At 38.5% G+C, this 21,288-nt stretch overlaps 2 protein-coding genes across 6 annotated transcripts in view; both read right to left on the bottom strand.

Moving 5' to 3' along the window:
• Positions 1 to 113: 113 nt before the first annotated feature.
• On the bottom strand, positions 114 to 12,142 carry UBE2I (ubiquitin conjugating enzyme E2 I). 3 transcript variants are annotated; one of them, XM_058815857.1, is made up of 7 exons: positions 12,053 to 12,142; positions 8,056 to 8,134; positions 7,784 to 7,867; positions 5,054 to 5,126; positions 3,708 to 3,817; positions 3,455 to 3,534; positions 114 to 766 (listed from the first exon to the last, which is right to left on the bottom strand). In XM_058815857.1, exons 2-7 carry the CDS (start codon positions 8,119 to 8,121, stop codon positions 703 to 705), a joined length of 477 nt encoding a protein of 158 aa, XP_058671840.1. In that variant the 5' UTR covers positions 8,122 to 8,134; positions 12,053 to 12,142; the 3' UTR covers positions 114 to 702. The 3 variants fall into 3 exon arrangements, with proteins under 3 accessions (XP_058671840.1, XP_058671841.1, XP_058671839.1); XM_058815858.1 differs by lacking the exon at positions 12,053 to 12,142 and adding an exon at positions 12,008 to 12,040; XM_058815856.1 differs by lacking the exon at positions 12,053 to 12,142 and adding an exon at positions 11,722 to 11,829.
• A 1,994-nt stretch (positions 12,143 to 14,136) lies between these two features.
• KCTD5 (potassium channel tetramerization domain containing 5) overlaps positions 14,137 to 21,288 on the bottom strand; it is a 32,013-nt gene continuing 24,861 nt past the window's right edge. For 2 of the 3 annotated variants that reach the window (XM_058816338.1, XM_058816339.1), the window contains one exon: positions 14,137 to 20,262. Coding sequence is in view for 2 of the 3 variants with exons in the window: in XM_058816339.1 (XP_058672322.1) it covers positions 20,233 to 20,262 (30 nt within the window). In the remaining variant the exon portion in view is untranslated. The remainder of the gene's footprint in view (positions 20,263 to 21,288) is intronic. The other variant, XM_058816337.1, reaches the window with a different exon arrangement.

Raw genomic sequence — 21,288 nt, 5'->3', positions numbered from 1 at the left:
CAAATGCAGCATCACAGGCCTTAAAAACAACTTGCACTGAATAGTGTCCAGAGCCGTTTAAATGGCTGTCTTTTAATAATTTTAATGAAGATAAATGAAACAAAGCCCTTTATATAAACAGTTTATTTACTCTAAACAGCAACACAGACAGAATGCCATATAAACACAAAGAAAGTGATGCAGAATAAGGATGCTGGCTAACTTTGGATCTCAGAGGCTCTTAAGCAATAACAACCTAGTTTCTGAAAGATAGAAAAAACAAATTTAGGGAGGGAAGGGGGTGGAGGGCATGATTTTTTTTCATACAGCCAGCTAGAGGCTAAATATAGTTCTAACATTTTAAAGCATGCCTGCATCAGATAGCAAAGTAACTAGAGATACTAGTGAATTTATAGAAGTATAAAAGTTTATAATTTTACAGCAGTTGAAATACTGACATCAATATTAAAATAAAAGCAAGTTTTACATAACAATCAAAAATACAAAAGACTGAAGGAAGAGACCCTGTATGAAAAAACTGGGGGCAATTCAGCAAATTTAGAACTGTATACAACTGGCGAATATGGAAAATGGCACACATACAACCCCCTCCCCTTATGTGGATATTAATTGTACATAGCAACATTACATTTTGCAAAAGTTTTGTAAACAAGTTCTTGCCAAACCAATCCCTTCCTTTTTAAGATGCTGCGTGACAAATGCTTATGATGGTGCAAACTTCTTGGCTTGTGCTCGAACCCTCTTTTCATATTCCACTCTGTTTTGGCTGAAAAGAGAAAGGGTAATTATAGCTGGAAAAATCAGAGGCTGTATTACAGGGTTAGTTTCAAAATGAAGAGAAACAAATCATTGCTGAAGGCAAACCTTTTGGATAGCAATCCACGGAACTCTACAATAAATTAAAGACTTTTCTGGACAAGTATGGTACTGTTCAACTAGTTACTTCCATCACCTGTTGTCAAATGATTGCACTGACTTTGTACTGTACCAGTCTATTCAAATGGGTTTGCACCTGCTCTTCTTGAGACCAACTGTACCTCATGTGCAAACATTCCCTTGTTCATCTGAATTTTTCTACTCCCCACTCACATTAAGACCTGAGGTCATTAATAACAAATTCCATACCCTAACAGTACAAATAACAGTTCACTAATGGCTGGTCGACTTCATATGGTTTTAAATTATCATCTTTACTGCTTTGGAGAGAAAATGGAAACACTCCTAGGAAACAGGAGAATGACAATGGTGTGGTCATTTCCGCCTTTATATCTACAGACCCTGACTCACAGATTTAGGTTTATCCTAATCTTCAGTTAGGGAAAAAAAGGTAGCTCCACACAGCTAAGTGTAGCATAGTTACTACTGATGAGGGAACTATGTCCAGTCACTAAGCTTCTGACTCGAGATGTAAAAGGGCAAGTTGTTTGTCTTCTGTTCTTGTGCCAATGAAGCAGCACCTTAGTAAAGCATTCATTTACATTCAGTTGTCCATTCTGTATTAGCCGTCAGAAGTGTGAGTTGAGCTAAACAAAAATTTGTAACCATTACTCTTCTGCCAGAGATAATTTAGAGTGCTTAGATTTTGCAAATAGCTTTGCAGTAAACTTAACTTACTTTCAGCTACCAAGGCTTGCTGCAGTGAAAGAAAAAAAGGCAGCAAATTATATCCTCAGAACTTGACAGATTGGGGGGAAGAAATGAAACCAGTTGTGGTCACATGCAATGAACAACTGCTAGCAAAGAGACTGAAGACTGTCTCTTCTCATTAAGAGATTTACAAACTTTATTCTACATTTTTTCCTCAAAGTTACATTGCATTGCCACATGAAAACATAGCCTAGCTGTTAAGTCTGGCACCCATCGAATCCACACAGAAGAACGCCTTCCATAGGAGACACGGAATGCCTACAGTGAAGAGTAGGAAGTAGGCTAGCACCTTAGGAGTGCTAAAGTTACTGAATGACAGTACCAAAGGAATCCTGAGAATATGTATTATTATTCTGAATGTTTATTCTTGAAAGTTTAACAACTTGACCAAAAGACCTCTATGTACAATGGTGCATCTTCTGCAGTATTTATCAACTATGCCAACATTACAGATGCGTGCACAATCCTGCTCTGTTTAACTTCTACCAGACAATCACTAAGTAGCGAGAGACACTCTCAGACTGCAGAATAATAATAACCCATCTGAAATACTCTGCATGTCCAAGAGACATGAAAAGCATAAACGGGAGACTATACATACTTGAAGTAACAAAAATCTTGTAATTATTTTAAGCTAAACAGGTATTTTTCCCCCTGGAAGCACTTTAAACAGAAACAAGACTAGCCAAGACTGGTTTTGTATATACATGCACGTGGGAGACTATTAAAAAGAATAAAACACAGACTATCTATACGTGTATAGAAGTATATTATTGAGGCCGCCTTCATCATTCCTGGCTCCTGCAACTGTGGCCACTTAACTGTCTTCCATATGCACTCAACTCCATCAAGCCTTCTGTAAGTACTTTAAAAAAATAACACTGAGTGAAGCCATTAATTAAATGCAAAACCCACTATCCATCCTTATGTTTCCTTTTCACTAGGACCCTAAAAAACATATTTAACATAGCTTGCAAGTACAGTCACATTTCATGTTATTTTTCAAACTTGTCACTCTCCTGGAGGCCTCCTTCTGTCCAGAATTGTAATCCCACAATTCCACCTTGGTTATTATTTCAGTAGCTACCAGTGCCAAAAGCATTTGTTTAAAATGCTTTGCTTCCCTAAAGATTATAGAACAGATATCCTCTTTTAATGGTGGAAAAACTTCTAAGACTAAGCCTAAAAAAAACCTAACAAACTAACAAAGAAACCGAAAAAAAAGTCTCTTTAGCTCACAAATTATCTCCTTTCCTAATCAATGCAAACTTCATTCTGCTAAAGCTACAGGCATTCTGTACTTTTCAACCTATTGTTCTGGAAAATGTAGTTTTCCCAAGATGCCATGTTTCCTACACTGACCACAGCTCTCCTTTGTCCTTCAGGCACAAGTTCTTACAGGTATGTACCACTGGGCAGAAGTAAGTTACTCCTGTACTGACAAATGTGAACTGTCACCTAATTCAGTCTCCTCCTGGTCTCCTGATACCATTACACCACATTGTTACTATTTGGCGTTTAAGGGAACGGACTCTCTGTTAGTCTAGAACCAGGATGAAAATCTTGATATAGGGAGCCTTCACATCTTATTGCTGCTGCTTTGCTATTAAAAGCTCCACTAGCCTAACAGCCATGCAGCTACTATTTTGTTCAAGTTTAGCACAATCTAGACATCTCCACAGAATACAGTAATGAAGGTAAGAAAATTACCCATGTCATTTGTAAAAACATTTACATGTTATACTACAAGTAACAGACACTTGGAAGCAATATGACAACTTTCAGGCTCATATGCAAAGACACTTACCAGTAAATTGTGTAAGCCTCTGCTTGAGCTGGGTCTTGAATATTTGGTTCATTTAGAAGTTCTTGTATGCCTAACAAGATCTATGGAAAAAAGGAATAGAAGTAACAGGCATATATTATGGGTACTACTAATAGAGATTCAGTGAAAAACCCTTAGAAACCAGTTTAGGTACACACAGTGAACATCTTATACTTGCATCAGATAAGCAAGCAAAGCAAAAGTATTAAGAACATGTCCAAGTACAACTAATGACCTGTTTAATTGTGATTGCTGGCCGCCAGTCCTTATCCTCCTCTAAGATGGAGAGACACACGGTGCCTGAAGGATACACGTTTGGGTGGAATAACGGTGGTTCAAATTTACCTGATAAAGAAGAGGAAATGACTTGCATACAGTGCTAAGAGGAAGATCAGAGAGTTGGGTTAGATCAGTTGGGGGAAAACAAAACCCAAAAATCACCACACCAACACTGGCAAAAAAGCCCCAAGTAAAACCCCACCAATTTCTGGAGCTATTAATACCAGTTTTCTTCTTGGCTCAGCCCGTACCTAAAACAGAAACTCCATCACATCTGTGATATCAATCCAGGCAATCCAACATTGTCTTTTTGACTGGTAATCTTTTGGTTTAGGAATGGAAACAGACAAAGTAATTCATAGTAACTTTGTGATAAAGACCTTTTAAAAACAATTCTGTCTTTTCAGCTTTACATACTACTTTATAAGGGAAAGATACTACCCTTCACTCATCTTTTCTCTCCTCACTTTAAAATAATGAAAGTTTCATATAAAGATGACTTAAGTTCTTAGCATTTTTTTCAATTTCATATTTTCCTATGCATAATCAAGATGCACGGAACCAAAGGAACCAAGTTTAAATTACAAGACTAACTGACAGCTTGTGTAGCTTTCCTTCTGCCGCTCAATCTACATTCTGGCATTGCTTTTAATCTTTACAGGACTTAAATGCAACAGCTAGCATCTTCAGTAAAGTAATGAACACTCCCTTTGCAATACATGAAACATGTACATATTAGTGAAGTTTTCTCATCCATCTGACATTGCAAGTATTCACAAGACATAACAGTCTTGCTGCCCTATGAAGTTCAGTGGTACTTCAGAAGCTGCACTGGCAGGAAGTTTTTCAGTCACATATACATCTTATAATAAAGCATGACAATTCCTTTAACATTGTCAGGATGTGAAAACTGGTATTTTTGAAGAAAATAATGTGAAATGTTTTCAGTTACCAGAGATGTTTGCCCCTGAGTTACATGTATTTAGGAGGTATCAAACAAAAGGAGTAGCCAGGAGCTGACAGAGCTTAAATATGCGAATGTGATGATAGATGAATTGCTGTCAAAAGAGCAATTTGTAACCACTGTCATTGCTCTGAGAAGGTATCCAATTCAAGAACCAAGAAACCATGCAATGGAATAGATGTTTTCAAGTTTCTGTAATAGGTGAAGTTTGAGATGATATAAGGAAAATTCAGTTCAAAACCTTAAGGAGACTAGGTATCTGAAGATCTACTAAGTTATACATGGTAGCAGAAAAAGAACAGATTCATATTTTAATTACCTGTGGTAATTTTACTTACATTTTGGGGGTGAAGAAGGGTAGTCATCCTTGAAAAGCATCCGTAGTTTAAATAAGCCTCCTTCCCATGGTGTCTATCAAGAGTTAATGTAGAATTTGGTTACAGAAAGGAAAAGTCAAAATTGTGGAAAAAAGTTTACCAAGAATACAGCTTCTCAGGCAAAGCACAAGACATTCTTCTGCTACACGGCAGAAAATAGCTGTCCTGCACTGTAGCACACTGTCTAGACTACGGTAAACTATTCTACCTATAGAAGAAGGTGAAGTAGAAAGGACAGGGTTTCTTTCTTCAGCTACTAAGTGATGTCAACTCATCAACACAGTCAGAGTCATCACCAGTAATTTCATATAAATGTAAAATTTTCACACTGCCTAAGAACAGGATACTGCTGAAGTTTTACACTATAAATGTAGAACGAGGAAGGGGCTGTTGTACCCCCACTAAAGTCTCAGAAGATAGGAGAGGGATACATCCCTTAAGCATGGGAATGTAAATGGCTTCTCTTGTGCCTTATGAGAATGTGGTTAATAAAACCATAAATTAACTAAAAATGCAGACAGAACTGTACAACTGCTACAGTTAATGAGATTCACTAGTGTAAACTAACCCTGTCTGCGTTTGGTAGAATGTAGGCTCACAGATTCCATCTTTCTGTATTACAAGAAAATTTAAGAGGCTCTTTATCCCTACCCAGCACTGGGAAGGACACTAATAGGAGCAGCTTCCATGACAGAGAGCAAACCAAATAAGACAGCACTATACAAAAGTGTCATACAAACGAGAAAAAAACATCTAGCAATAGAGAAAAAGACTGTCTCAAATATACAAAACATATAGAGAAAAGAGCCCATCTTCTTATCAGAACCCAGTTTGTCAGAAGTGCAGAAATGTAGAAAATATTCTAATAGCTATAAAATTTATTTCTCTGCTACTTCTCTGTAACTTCCCCTTGCTATGGAAACACTGTAATGAAAGTAAATGTTGGGTTGATTTTTCTAAAACAAATGGAGTAAAGATGGTCTCACATCTTAAAAGCAAAACTGATCAAATCTTATCCTCACAGACAGACATGCTTGAAGACCACCTCAGAAGGAATTTTTTTATTATTTCCTATATGAACTATGATTTTTAGCTGAATGAAAATCAAAACATCCAAAAAACCTACATGAAGACAGAGAAATCACTTCATTGTCATTGGTATTCATTACGCAAAATCTCAAGCTAGAAAAGGAAGAAAAACATGCTAGGAATTAATAAGATAATACACTTCCAGAAGTGAATGAGTTTTATTCTATTTGCTGTAGTGTATTTAAAGAGCTTGTTCTAAATTGCTGTAGCCAGTTGTCAACAACTAGAAAAATCCATTCTCCGTACCTTCTCAGAGGAGTTCCTCTTTAGAAATTACAAGGTTTTTGATGAATAAAATTTTTGTTTGCTTTCAGTCACACAGGAAGGCAAACAGCTTTTAATAATTTACACAGAAGAACAGAACAGTTGGCAAAGTTTTTATCATTTTTCTGATACAGCAACATACCTTATGGGGGAAAGATAGCAGACACTCAGAAGCCCTACTAACGCTAACAGTATGACAGCAGTATCATCAAGACCATATTGCATTATGGGACTAGTTGCAGATGTTTTTTGAGTCAAATTTTAGGTAGTTAACAAGTGATTTGCTGTCAAATAAGTGAACAGAGTATCCCACCCAGGACTAACGCCGCTTCAATATTTAATCTGGCTGACAAGAAAGCATCCTGGTGTTTTCAACTACTCATCTCAGGGAAAACAGCTGCAGTACAGGATGCCTCCAAACACAAAGGGAATAGAGACCAACTGCTTGGTCTGATAGAGATGAATAAGTCATGCTGCTTCTTGTTAAATATAATTTTTTTATTAGCAGGAATCACATCAGCCTAACTGATCTTTTCCAGGTGTGACACATTTTCTGGTACACATGAAGCAAGCTTTAAGGCCTTGTCCGCTCCACTTTGCGGTTTACAAAACTTCAAAGCCATAACATGAAGATTTTGTATGGCGTATAAATTTTACCTAAGTATTTAAAAGTGACACCTCCATAAGGAACATAAACTGTTATGGGGAATAGTCTTGTTCAGGCAGAAGATAAGGGGACGAGTTTTTCCTTAGACTGTGTTAGAATATTTGTTTGTGCTTTTTAAGAACTAACTAATGCTGCGCCCAGAGCACTACTACCAAAACTAAGTTGTAACTCTAACAGCAATATTATGTCCAGCATTCAACTAGGGCAGCATCGCAGATCCTGCAGGTCTTGCCTACACACAAACTTTCTGAGAATCTAAGAAACAAGATCATCAAGGGTATTTAGGCAAATTGGCAAAAGGCAGTAGAAAAGGCAAGGCAAAAAAAGTCCCACACTGAAGACCTGAAAGAAAGAATTGAAACCCCCAAATAATTAATAGTAGTATTTCAGAAGAAACAAGAAGAAGCAGAAGACAACCTCCAGAAGACTCTTAAACACTCCTCTGAAAACTTGTATTCTTCAGGTGCTAAGTGACAGGAGTTGAACAGGTTTACACTACACTTTGTCCAATATTCCTAGTCCACAGCACTTTTAATTCTAAAGTAGCAGCAGGACACAAACTTCATTATTAAACTATACATAAGGTAAATTCTCAATTGTCAATGTAATGCGTAGGCAACTTACATTACTTTTCACCATAAATGAGAAATCAGGAGAACAGTAAGTCTTACCCCTTTCTTTCCTGGAATAGCACACTCCCAGTTCATTAGATTCATCGTGCCATCTGGATTTTTTGTAGGTACTGCTACAAATCCCTGAATCAAGGCAATAAGACATATGGTGAGGATTTTACAAGATGTACTTAAAATACTTTGTGACACATTTTATCTTTACACAGAGTTACTTCTTTTTGCACTACTAATCCTATCAGGGTAATGACAAAATCATCACCGGAACACTGAAACAATTGCAGAGTCAGATATTCAGTAGCTTTCGTACTTACAAATGGATGATCTTTTCTCCAGGCTTTTCTCTCCTGTGCAAGTCTGCTAAGAGCTATGCCAGACATATTCAGAATCCCTCTACAACAAAAGTAATTGCTATTAGCATACACTTTTACTTACAGCAGAAACAATGCATTATGTTTAAAAGCCCACTCAAGAGTAATTTTGACCTCTCATTTTCACTTCAATAACCTAGACACATGTTTCTGCACAACCAGCAGAATTTATCATCAGGAATAACAACAAGTTTCCCCGTGCCATCGAGTTCTAAGTAACTGGACTTGACCTACAAAATTCCATCCTTACCTTACTGCTTTATATTTGAACCCAATCTTAGAATAAACTTTAACAGTAGCTTGACAACAGAAACACTATTAGCAATGGAAAAAGTGCTCAGACTTCCTACTTGTGCAACTGATACACTCTGTTTATCTCCTTCCTACACCACGTGAGGCATGGCAAATTTCTTCTGTAGGCAATTCTCTGCATTTCTCCCATTTCTGGCAAATGGGAATATGAAATACTACTTTTTGGGTAAATTCCCACTGAAAGCCAGTATTCCCCAGAAAAGCCACAGGGATATAGAATTTAACAAAGTCATCTCAGTTTTACAGTGATGCAGCTATAAGATTTCTAGACAACAGCAGGAACAGGGAGCAACACAGAGCTCAGCTAAGGAAGTGCCAGCAGCTCATTCCACAAGACAGATTTTAAATTCCAGTACAAACTGAAGAATATTTCTGCCCCTTCACTGCCTTAGTAGTAGCCAAGCATGGCGACCACAACTACAGAAAAAATATGCAGAGCACCGGTCTTTCACTACTGCATGACACAGAACAACAGTTCTAAACAGGATGATTGCACGCGTGGTGCTTTCAAATTCAGGGGATGATACTCCATTCACCATAACAGTACTCAAAGTGAGTTTATTTTTTATTGTCAAACTGTATCTAAACGCAGGGTTTCACTAGCCACCTGTTCAAATTCCAATGAAGGTTTTTAATCCTTCTTATAACTGCACTTCCACACATTTTAATTAAGAGATGATAATTGGCAATGGGAGAAGTCAGGCCAATTTGTTCTCAATTCCACATGTACCTCGTAAACCTTTTTGACAGCAGAAGAGTAGAATGCTTCCACTTAACAAGTTCACAGAGTGACTCAAAGTCCTGTTTCAACCCTATTAAAACAAACCCTTACACACTGGTTAAGAATTATGCAGAATTTCACTCAATATGTTGATTACTTATAAGAAGTAATTCAGTCTACTACTATTATAAGCATATGAACTGTAGATCTTTAAAAATACCAGACTAAACAATGTATACAGTTCCTAGGACAATATGTATTTTAAATCTGTTCTTCAGCCTTTTAAGCCTGTTTTGCCTAGACAGCCATATTCCCTAATTCACTTTCAAAGTAGCAACCAAATTAGTGTCAAATAAAGCTTTTTAAAAGGGACAATGCACACTCAGTGGACATGCACACACACAAAAATAGTCCTACATTCAGTCCAGTTTTCCTCCAGTATTCCCAACATATACGCCTCTATCTTAATTATGGCAGAAGACTTGCAGGACTTAGTGAATGTGTACACGTGACTTCAGATTTTAATCTGCTCACAATCAGGAAATGCAGAGCCATTGAAAATAAATACCAGCAAAACTGAAAAAAAAACAAAAACAAAAACAAAAAAAAACCAAAAACCAAAGGCAACAAAAAAATCTCTTCCTTAACGAAATTATACAGGCAGCAAGTTTTAGCATGTTGTGAGCAAGTTTTAACATGTTTTAAGAGATGTAAATGAACGGCATATACAGCAGAGTTTCAGCTGTGCTTTTGGTACCTGGTAGTCCACTGTACTAACACTAACCTTCTCATCATAGGCTGAGAAAACTGTATTTGCTTATAAACCATCCAAATATTCTTACATAGTTCACCAAACTCAACTACTTTTTCTGCCAAAAGGTTGGCATTACAGAATGCTTTCTAACACATTTCCTGTGGCTAACAGCCAATTACCTACAACCTCAAGGGAAATACCAGTTTCTCACCGGGTAAATAAAGAGTGGATCTGCTGCAGAACATCAGTAACTTTTCAAGTAATTGAAAAAAGAATCCCGAGTTTTCAGATCATGCATCCTACTTACTTTTGTTACACACTATACTGTGCCCTAATACAATAAAGATTTTTCTAATGCTCTACAAATAGGTTTCCAAATCTTGAGGCATTTGACTTAGTTAAGCACTGAAAAATTTCAGTGCATATGAGAGACAATAGGCTTCACATATCTGCTTTCCAGACTTCAGTTACATCGAAGAGAACAGACAAGCATCTAGAACCTCATCAGTCTATTAGAAAATATTAAACAAGACTGAAATCCCATTTCACAAACTAAGATCCCATTAGTTAAGCATCCCCTCAAAAGCAATCTGCTAACAAACTGTCAATATGAATTCTCCATATCCCAATCTATTAATGTACTACATTACCAGAAAGAATTCTGCACCAGAGGAAGTCTATTTAATCCTTTTTTTGCACATGCCACAAAAGTCGAAGAGACCAGTTTTCACGTTTTGAGTTTAATCCCCCAAATTCCCCCCTGCCATTAAGAGCTATTAATGTCCCTTTTACTGCCATCAACTCAAAGTTAACAGAAACTTCAAAATTTACTCATTAGCTTGCCTTTGCTGCTGTTACTGCCTGCTTTAGAAAAAGGACAAAATAAAACCATCACGCTCATCACAGATGCAAACTTTTGTGCCTCATTACAGAATATCTTACCCATTTACACTTTCTGATGGAGTGGAACAACCTACTTTCACATACAAAATGCTCGTCTTGCAAATAATCTTTCCCGTGCCACAAACAACTCTCTAAACACATCAACAATATGCTCTTTGAGGTTCAAGAACTTTCAGTACGACTTACTGATTCCAAGCAGCAAGAAAAAAGACCCCAAAACGTTAAGACTGCTAGCCTCACATTTTTACTTTGCAGGTTAAATACTAACATGGAAAGACATTATTATCGAAGTAGTTTGCCCCGAACTACACAAACTTTATTTTTCAGAAAGGTGGAGAAAGCCACGGTCTGAGCTTTAATCAAAGCACGCTAACTCTGGACTGGGATAGAAAGTCTCATCTGCTTGCGGCAAGAGAAAGGTATAAGAGGCCGAGCGGCGACCAGAGTCGCACATAAAACAACAGAAGATGCCGCACGGCGATGGACTCCGTGTTCGACGGCCAAGTAACCGGACAGGGCCGAGCACCGCCCGCCACCGCGGAGGGCCGCTGGTCCCGTCAGCCCCGCGAGGGGCCGGGGCAGCGCCCAAGGCCTGCACGGGGCACCGCGGGCCCGCCCGACGTTCCCGGGCACATACCCGGCGGGGCGGGACCGGCTCGCGCAGGCCGAGCGGTTCCACACCCTGCCCGGCGACCTCCGCCCGCCACCACCGAGACCTGCGGGGTGCTCAGAGCCTCAGGCGGACAGTGGTGCGCCGGCCGGCCCAGCCACAAGGCAGGAGCCACCAGGCCCGCACGCCCGTGGCCGCCAGTCCCGTCCCGCCCCATCGCAGGTGAGGGGCGCCAGCCCGGCCCGACCCAGCCCCGCTCCGCTGCCCGACCCCGAGGCCACCCCGGCCCCACTCCCGGCCAGGCCTCACCGAGAGCCGCCGCCGCCGCGCGTGTCCCGGATCGAGGCCGCGCGAGTGACCCGGATGTTCCCGCTCCCGCTGCTTTGTCTCCACTCCGGAGTTTCCCTCCCTCTCGCCTCGGCGCGGAGCGCGAAAGCGCTACTCTGTCCCTCGGCCCGATCCGTCTGTGAACCCATCGTCACGCGTTACGCATCCCCGCGACACAGGACCCAGAGGTGTCCCCAACAACGCCTGAGTACGAAGCACCAGAAAAACTCCACGCGGGGCTACCCCAAAGCCGAGAACTTCCTCGTACCTCTCGCTCCCGCCAGCTCCGGCGGAAAGCTGAATCAATTCTTACCTCTGGCGCCGTGGGAGCCGCCTGCGACTTAAGAACGCCTGGTCCGTCGACGGGCGCGCGCAGGTCTGGCGGGCCGCACTCGAGCCGGGCCGAGCCCCGCCCCCTGTGCCGGCCGAGCCTGATTGGAGGAGGGGCCGCGGCTCTGAGGGGCTCCCGCGGCTGCGGGCGGGCGGAGGGGCCTATCAGAGAGCCGGCGGGCGGCACGGAAGGCGGTCTTCAGTTCGCCTCCATCCCGCGCTAGTTTCACTGACCTTTACGAGATTTATGACCTGGGTTTTGTTTCCCATTGCTTTGTTGGTTTGGTTTGGTTTCCTTTCCTGGGGGGGGGGACGGGACGGGACGACGCATTTTTAGTGGCAAGTAGAGTATGAATCACATTCTATTCTCATCTTGGAACTTCTCTTTCTTAATGAAACTGAGGAATTTTTAGTCTTGAAACCGCTGCTTAGCTATGCCTTGTGCTTGTCTGTGTCAGTGTTGCTTGAACGATTTTCTGTGTAGTAATAACTCCAGAATTGACTATTTCAATAAATAATCACCTAGATTCCAATCAGCCCTGATCAATATATATGCTGAATATCACTCTACCTAAGAAACCTGTCATCAGTAGCAAATGCCCACTGTAGACGAGGATAAACACATACTCCCCTGTGTAACTTTCCATACAATTCCAGTGGCATTATAAAAAGCAGTGGAAACTGTTAATACCTGCCTTACAGGATCTCTCTCATGAAATTGTACGTATTACAGTCTCTGAGAATGTCATACACATATGGGCTATGTGTATATGACTACCAGGCAAGATTTCAGCACACGGAAAGATGAACAGCAACCCTAAAAGGTGAATTTGCCAGGTCATTTTCATCTTTCTGAAGTTAAACTTCCCACTGAAAGGAAAACTAGTGCCAAATGAACCCTAGATATAAAAGATCCAAACAGGTTGCTAATGACTTAGTCATTTGTGTCCCCTTTATAACCTGGTTTCTAGTTCAGGGTAGACACTTGTCCATTTTGTGCTCTGATTTTTCCTAAATGGTGAAAACATTTGCAGGAACAGATATGTAGAATAGGAATTTGGGTTGAAAGTCATGCTGGCTGACTCTAAAAGATCAATACTTTTAGTAGGACAGTCTGATGAAAATACAGATGCACACACTGATTGCTTAATTACTGTAATTGCTGCACTTGATTGCTACAGCAGTGTTTGCTCTTAGCACTTATTTTAGAAAAATTCAAATGCAATTAAATGCAGCAAATTGGTTTAGAAAAATAAATTTTACTGATGTTGCTGGATATACAAGGAAATAATAGAATGTGCTTTGCACTTAAAACCAACTAAACTGTTAAGATGAAAATCACTTCATTTGTAACTACAGAGCCTTTAGGAATTTAAAAATCATGGGTCTTAGCTTCTCAAATTCTTACTAGCAGTTCAGAAAATAAGACCTGTCCAGTGGTCTTCTCAATACTAATATGCAATTATAAACTTTTCTATAGTTATAGAGGACACAGCTGTCAAATTTCCTGGATAATTTCAACAACCTGTACTTTGTAGTTAAATAATTTACTTCCTTCAGCCATTTCTATCTTTGCAACTTATTATATGTTTGCCTTATTACAAAGCATCAATTTCCATTAGCTTAGTTTTTCAAACAAAGGAAGCAATTACATTAAAAAGCAAAGTAGTGGATTCTAGGATCTTTGATGTTAGGCAGGGTGGTTTTTGAGTTGTACAAAAGAAAAGGTAAGCAAAGTGATTACTTAAAACTTTTTCATGTGATTATATATCCAAAAAAGAGACAACTACTTCCTCCTACAGTAATCAGCACGTCACAGCAACTGCAAAGGAAAATAATTTCCCAACTGATATACATCTGAATAGACCTAACTTTCATGATGAAGTTTTTTGGGGCAGCAGTAAAGGATACTTCTCCTTTACAAAGGAGAAAGCATTAATGCTTTGAATCACTACAGAAATATGTAACTACATTTTACATCTGAAGTGCTAAACTAGGAATTCTCACAGGATACGACACTATTAATATCAATTAGTCATTTAGAAAAGACGATGTAAGACAGCACACTTTAAAAGGGAAAAACCAGGTTTATTCCATGCAGTTTACAATACACTAGTGTTATGAAAAGGAAGTTAAAAAAATACCCATACACATTTCATTTGTTTTGAAAGTGGTGGTTAACTGTAACCATCTTCAAATTACTTGGGAAGCCCTAGCAGATATTCTTCCAGGGAAATTTCCCTGAATTCAGTTTCTTGTCTGTGTCTGTGCTATGAGTTTTGGTTAATGCAAGTGCATTAAAACCAAATCATAACTCAAATTTTGCTGCAGTAAGAACACTTCAGATATAATGAATTGGCACAAAATAAAGTGTTATTGCTAATCCACTATCCAGGAAACAACACGTTGCCAGTATGGCCACTTGGGTATAAGCACAACTTAAGCAGGTGATGCCCAACTAATTTTGAGACCAGTGACTTGGAGGAAAAGCTTAAAAAAAAAGAACATTTGTTGAATTGGGTAGGTGATCCTAAAGAGTGCATAGGAAGTTGATTTCTCATAGCTAAGTTGAGGTAAGGATAAGGGCAGAAGCAGGTGGAAAAAGCTGCCATTTGATACTCCTTCCGTTTGATGATCTTGTTTCAGTTCCAGTAGACGTTGGTAACATTCCTTTCACAAATGCCTTGGCACTTTCTTCATTCTAGCAAGTACACATGAGCCAAGTTAATGTGAGTAAAGTTGTGCATAAGCTTTTGGAAAATCTTCATAAGCAGCAAGAATCATGTACATAATAAATACATTTACTCTTCACTCATTTCAGATGACGAGGCCTCAAAATCACAACAGGTCTTAGATCAAAATTTAGGCTCAGCTTTCTAAGGCAAGAAGAGCACTATCACAGAACCTCTTCCCCTTCCACTCACCCCCAAAGTAGCAAAATGACTTTAAAAAAAGTTTCTCTCATTATAGTACTTATTAAGACACAACATCCTGAAGAGAACCCTCTGACGCCTGTAGAAAGCTATATTGGCAGCAGTATCTACTCAATGAACTTTTGAGAAGTTTATGCCTTGGTAGACATCACTAAAGTAACGGTCAACTAAGTTGCAAAGAAATATTCTGTGACAATTTCCTGGGGCAAAATCTTCCTCAAAGCTTCTCTATTGCCAGTGCTGTTCATAAAAGTCGACAGATTTCAGCCAAGGTAATAATGACGTGGAGGGTAGGTGTCCTGCCTTCTCTAGTGTGCCCTTATCAGATCTGGATACTGAAAATCCAAGCCATATAGGAACAGTTAGATCTGCAATTGGTTAAGACACTTGTAAAAATTATTTCTGTCCATGAGTTGAAAGGAAAACTGACTAGTTGTTTTTTAGATATTACATGTCTCTGGAACCTCAAATTAGCCCTGGAAAGCATTTTAGCCCTTAGCATTTCTGCTCTGAAAATGGAGAGTTCCTTCTGACAGTCATTTAGGTACTGGACAATAAGATCTATTTAGCCCTTTAAAGCCTCTGTTCATTAAGAAGGCTTTAAAGACAGCTCCTGATTTTTGTGAAACAAAAGAAAACTTGCATGACACTGAGTTCAGAGAGCCTTCCGGGGTTTTTTTTTTAAACTGAATATTCATACTATTTAAAGAATCACTAATTCTACACAAAGCCCAAGTAAGATCCCAAGATTGTCCTCAAAACTGGAAACAGCTGCAGTCTAAATTACAACAAAGTAACAGGCATCATCCTTAGGCTTAAGTATTTCAAAACTGTTGTGTTAGAAAAGACACTGACTGTTCCTATGACCACTGAAGTTTTAACCCTACTCTCTTAAGATAACAGATGCTGTTAAAGGCATAACAAAATTTCATCTCTTTTCAAAAGACCTACAGTTCAAGGGCTGATTGAAAAAGTTAATTTGAAGAACTTGAAACTTTTGATGAGGTGACAGAGAGAATAAAAAATAGGAGAACGGCACTTTCTGATTTTATCACATCTTAAGGGAACAAAACCCCAGACTTCAGGCTTTCATTTGACTTCCATCTTCTTCAAAAAGCCCAGGACAACTTCACTCTTCTCCCAGTATTTCCCAAGGAATACATTCCAATATACCTGGGTAATTACAATCCGGATTCTATTTAATTCCACTGAACCAGATACTATTGCATTTTTGCACTCAAAGTTCATTTTTGTAATATTAATAAAAAATTTGTAACTAATGTTCATTTGTAACTAGTGTTCATTTGCTGGTGGGAGCTCTTTACAGCTTAAACAGAGACTGACAACTCTCAACAACTTCAACAGACATTCACAGGACAGCGTTCTGTTATGAGAAGCACTTTTCTGATAGTGTTATCACCATACTCAGCAGATTTGTTCCCTTAGTTGCATGCCTGCAATTACGTTGTCTTTTGTTTAATCTGCCAGTTTTCATTTTTCTCCTGAAAAAAACGCCAAAAATACACCTCTCTCAGAAAAAGAGGAGATTGATGCAATTTTTGAATCTGCAGGAAATAGTCTTGTTTCTAATCAATCATAACTGTGCATTCACATTGCTAGAAATGGAGCTACACAGCTAGTGTCTAAAGAAAATCTCAAACCAAAAAAGTCAGATGGATTCACTGAGCTTCATTTTTTATGAAATATCTTCTCCTAATGCTACAATGCAGGATGAAAGGAACTTCTATCATTACAAGAAATCTGAGTTTGAAAAAAACAGTACATTTTCCAACTTTTATGAGTATATGATTGTATTGATGGAAACTTTAGTGAAGATTCAAAAAAAGCTTCTAAATTCAATCAAGTCTTTGACAGACAATTAAATTACTTTGGGATTAAAAACATGCAATTAACTGTAATCCATGGAAATCCCACAGTAAATAGGACAAAATACCAGGTAACTTTTGGGCTGCGAGCTGCTGAGTCAGAGTATACATTTGGATAGTTATTATGGACCACGTGACATCCATGTCTTTGAGGCCTCAGAATTACTTATTCTTTGTAGACAAATTCTGATTCACCTGCTGCTTGAAGAAGTCAAAAGCATGTAACATAAAAATACCATCTCCAATAAAGGAAAAAAAAAAACCTCTTGAGAAAACCTAAGGCCAACAATATGCTGTCTCCTAACTCAAAGCAAGAAATTGCTATAGCAAATTTGAACTTCTGTTTTTAAACAAGTTTTGCAAGAAGTTTGTCATGTAAATGTCTTTAAAGAATTTCATCTCTCTCATTTCCTGTTTTATTCCTTCTGTTATGATCTGTTCAAGCTCAGGATCTGAAGTTCTAACCTGGAATACTGTTCTGAATAAACAACAGAGGAGCTGTGTATGTCCAGAGTTAAGTTCAAGCAGTCTGCAGTACAGCTTTGCAGTTCCAGCCTCATAGTGAACCCCTCAGCTCTGCACAGTCACAGGTAATTCTCAGGTAGGTACTCTCTCCAAACAGCAGAAAAAGAACAAAGGAATCCAGTTTTAACTGTATAGGTACATTGCTTCCTACTTGCAAGAGCTTAACACATGAAGCAATGTTTGCCAAGCCTGGTCACGGAGATTGGACTCTAATGCAATTACCTTGCATTACTTTATTTGAAACTGCAACAGTCAAACAAAAAGAAACAAAATTTATTTAGGGATAAATTCTTAATGCCTTGAAAAAAGCTGAAGAGAGCATTTCCATCTATCTGAAAGCCTTGCATGATCACAAAAATTAAAGCAATAATCAATAGCAAGAACAGGAAAGTAGTTAGTTCAGGTGGCCTCAAACGACAGTGTATTTAAAATAATTTACAAGGTACCTGCCTACTAAAGTTCTTCTTTTCTTTCCTTCTTAAAATCTTTGTGAGATATTGGAAACAAAGTGCAAAAAATTATTAAACACTCATTTCCCTAAAATTAGCTATGGTAGGGATACAATATAAACTAAACTGCAGGTAATCTCAGCATAGAAGCAGGTTTTAAAACTGAAAATATTCTGCTGGGGAAAATCCCCCATACTTAGGAAAAAAACACTCTTTTACACACTCCAAATTTGTTCAGATTGCTCAGTTTGTTACTCATGCTTTGCTGATGTCATTCAGGAAAATTTCACTTTATTAAATAGTCTGTCCTTTTTGGATTTAATAAGACAAGGCAACAGAAATGCTGATTCAGAAGGATCACGGTAAAACTGGCATTTTAGGCATTAAAATCCACTTAGATCAATGCTGAATTACTCTGTAGAGCACATCAAGAAAACAACAAGTAACATGGTTGGCTGCAATGAGCCGGGGAGCTCAGAGATCTTGGTGGAGTCATACTGCTTAAAAACACAGTGACTACTGCAGCAGAGGAAATGTTTTAATATGCAGTTAACACAGACAATTGTTATGCTTATTTTCAGATACACAAGATAATCCATCACTATTTAGGGGACATGTCTGTGCTCAATTTAAGCTGATAAAATATGGGTACCTAAAAAAGTATAAAAGTATAAACATTTCCCTCTACACAATTACAGTTTTAGTAAATTAAATTCAGTTTTAACTTCTTAAAAAAAGACAAAACTTTTACGTGTTGTGGACAGGCCAGCAGCTTCCCGTGCAGACCACATCCAAGTCACAAAATGCATTACAAATCCTTTCAAGCATTAGGCACACAGACAAAACATTTAGCCCATTGCTTAATCTGTTTAGTAGAAATGTTTCTTACAAATTGTTTTGCCAAACTTTTATCAATGTCTAAGTCCTTTAAAAAATCAAATAATAATTTAAAAAAAAGTAGACCCTGGGTGTTTGAAAATCAGTATGCAGTATATGCATAAATTCTGAAATTACTAAGAATGAAAACTGTAATGTCTTTAGAATTTCAAACCATCTTGTAGCCTTTTGAAACTCCCTTCCACTGGTTCCATGAGTCAATGAAGCCAAGTTTTATACTGTCCATTTTGTAAAGTGTTTTAAAGATGTGCTAAAGATTTTGCTCAAAACATAGTGTGTGTCTTGTGTATTAGCCTTTTTCAAGGACAAACTAACAAAGCTGCACCACATTCTGTTCAAACACTGTTCTTAACTGCATAGCTGAAACTGTATAGAAAGAGAAAGGTTGATTACAGGGATCCTGAATATCCAAAGTAATCAGGTTTTTCAACTGGATGAGTTTATGTTCACACTAAGATTGATTTTAATCCAAGTCATAGAGACAGGGACCTAGGACTAGCCAGCTGTATTTCTGTAAAACCTTCAGCTCTAGAAAAATCTCTACCCTAATCCACAGTTCAATGCTTATAGGCATTTTATAGAAGCAGAAACACACATATGAGTACAAACACCTCCAAAGAAACAGAATGTTCAGTTGGTCATTTTAAGTGAATTTTGATTCCACTTTCAAGCATGTGACCAGGACTGGAGCGTAACTTTTGCAGGAGACTGTTTAACAGAGAGAACATCAAGAATAACTCAGAGGAAGGCCATTTTCTCTGAGTTTAGTCTTCCCTTTGGGTATTGAAATAAGCTATACATCCAGTCAATATATACACCCTTCAGAGAAATCTTTTCTCTGTTGTGTAACTTTTACACATGCTAGTTTCAGTTGATCTCCTAGGCTGTTATTACATAATAGATTATGTCACAGAACCATAAGGAATGTGCAGTATAATACAGTCAACTGGGGCTGACACTGATTCTGAAACAACGTATGCCCAAATACTTGTGTTTCTGGGCTAACATTTGTGTGTGTGTGTGCATGTGTGTCTAAGTGTATGTGTGTGTGTGTGTGTGTGTAGCACCGATTACATTGTCCTTTTAAGGTTTACAATGATTAGTAGGAAAAGGTCTCCAAACTGATCAACATTGGGTCATCCAGCACCAGACATTAAGTGCTACATGTCTCCAAGGAAAATATGAGTGCATGGTCATTTCTTTTCAAATGACCAGTGTCAATAAGCCAACAAGAAAGCACAACCATGCACTACAACCAAAACTTAACACACATTCCCACACCATCTATTCCCATTATGTAATCTTGCAATGCTTCCAGAAGTTGACACCAGCTTATAGGCAAATTTGGTTGAACCCAGATCAACAGAAAATTGTCTAAATCAGATTTTTTTCTTTTGCAGCCAAGCCTCTTCAGTGTGACAATTCACTGCATCTTCGAATAAAGAAAAAAATTGTCACCGTTCAATACTGTCTTCACATCCTGGAACCTCGTTCTTGCAAAATCTGAAATAGACCAATAAAAATTCTATAAATGAAAATTAGCTCAATGTCATTCCTAAAGCATGGAGATCAAAGAGCAACATAATGACTACTTTAAATAACTGGTAATGTGTCAGGGACCTGGTTCGAGGAAATTCCTGGGATCTGTGCTTTAAAGCTGAAAAAAGACAGATTGATATGTACAATGTCTACTATCAAATACCATTAAATCAGGTGTAAAACACTGCTAGGAATTGAGTATTATTAAAATAAATCATTAACACTTTAATAAGACTTAAGAGTTGGCAATTGCAAAAAGTAAGCCATTGCACCTCAACCTAGTTCAGAAGATCCTGAGGTCCTATGTGGTAAATTAACTTGGGTACTTTACTAGGAACTGAATTTAATCTTAATTTTTCCTGTTCCAGAAAAATGTCCTTAACCTTCTGAAGTTTCAGATACAAACTGTGTTCCATAAATTAGTATTGAAAACATGAACTAGCAAATCAAAATGTGCAGAAATGGCATACTGGGTGCACTGATGCAAGAAGTTTTTAAAGCCCAAGTACAACCTAGCAAGATTTAAATCAACAACATCCATTTTACTTCCAGTTTTACTATTTTTTGTCCCTTTCTGTTTCAGTTTATTTTGTCTCCTCCAGAGAGGAAAGGATCCAAGTTTTAGGACTGACTGTTCAAGCAACTAAATTTTAATGTTGCTGCTCTAAACTGAATTACAACCAGCAATACTGAGGTGAACTGTTGGGCGGAATAGTACTCTAGAACTGTGTCAGTAGGCTGTAGAACCAATCATGACAAAAGGCAAACAATGCATTAAGCAAAGCTTCAAACATACTGAGATAAGTACTTAAGAATGTTAATCTGTAAGTAAAAGTCTTATGATACTTCATTTTCTTTTGGTTCTTGGTAATTTTCTTAGTATTGGGAAGGGCTCTTTATTTCAAAAGCTGAAAGAAAGCAAAGGCACAATCCCTAGACAATAGCAGAGCTTCTCTCAAGATGGATTTTCCTTCCATTATGATCTTTGTG

This window comes from Ammospiza caudacuta, chromosome 17 (assembly GCF_027887145.1).
Source record: "Ammospiza caudacuta isolate bAmmCau1 chromosome 17, bAmmCau1.pri, whole genome shotgun sequence".
Taxonomy (NCBI): domain Eukaryota; kingdom Metazoa; phylum Chordata; class Aves; order Passeriformes; family Passerellidae; genus Ammospiza; species Ammospiza caudacuta.
This window is presented reverse-complemented; position numbering and strand designations above follow the sequence as displayed.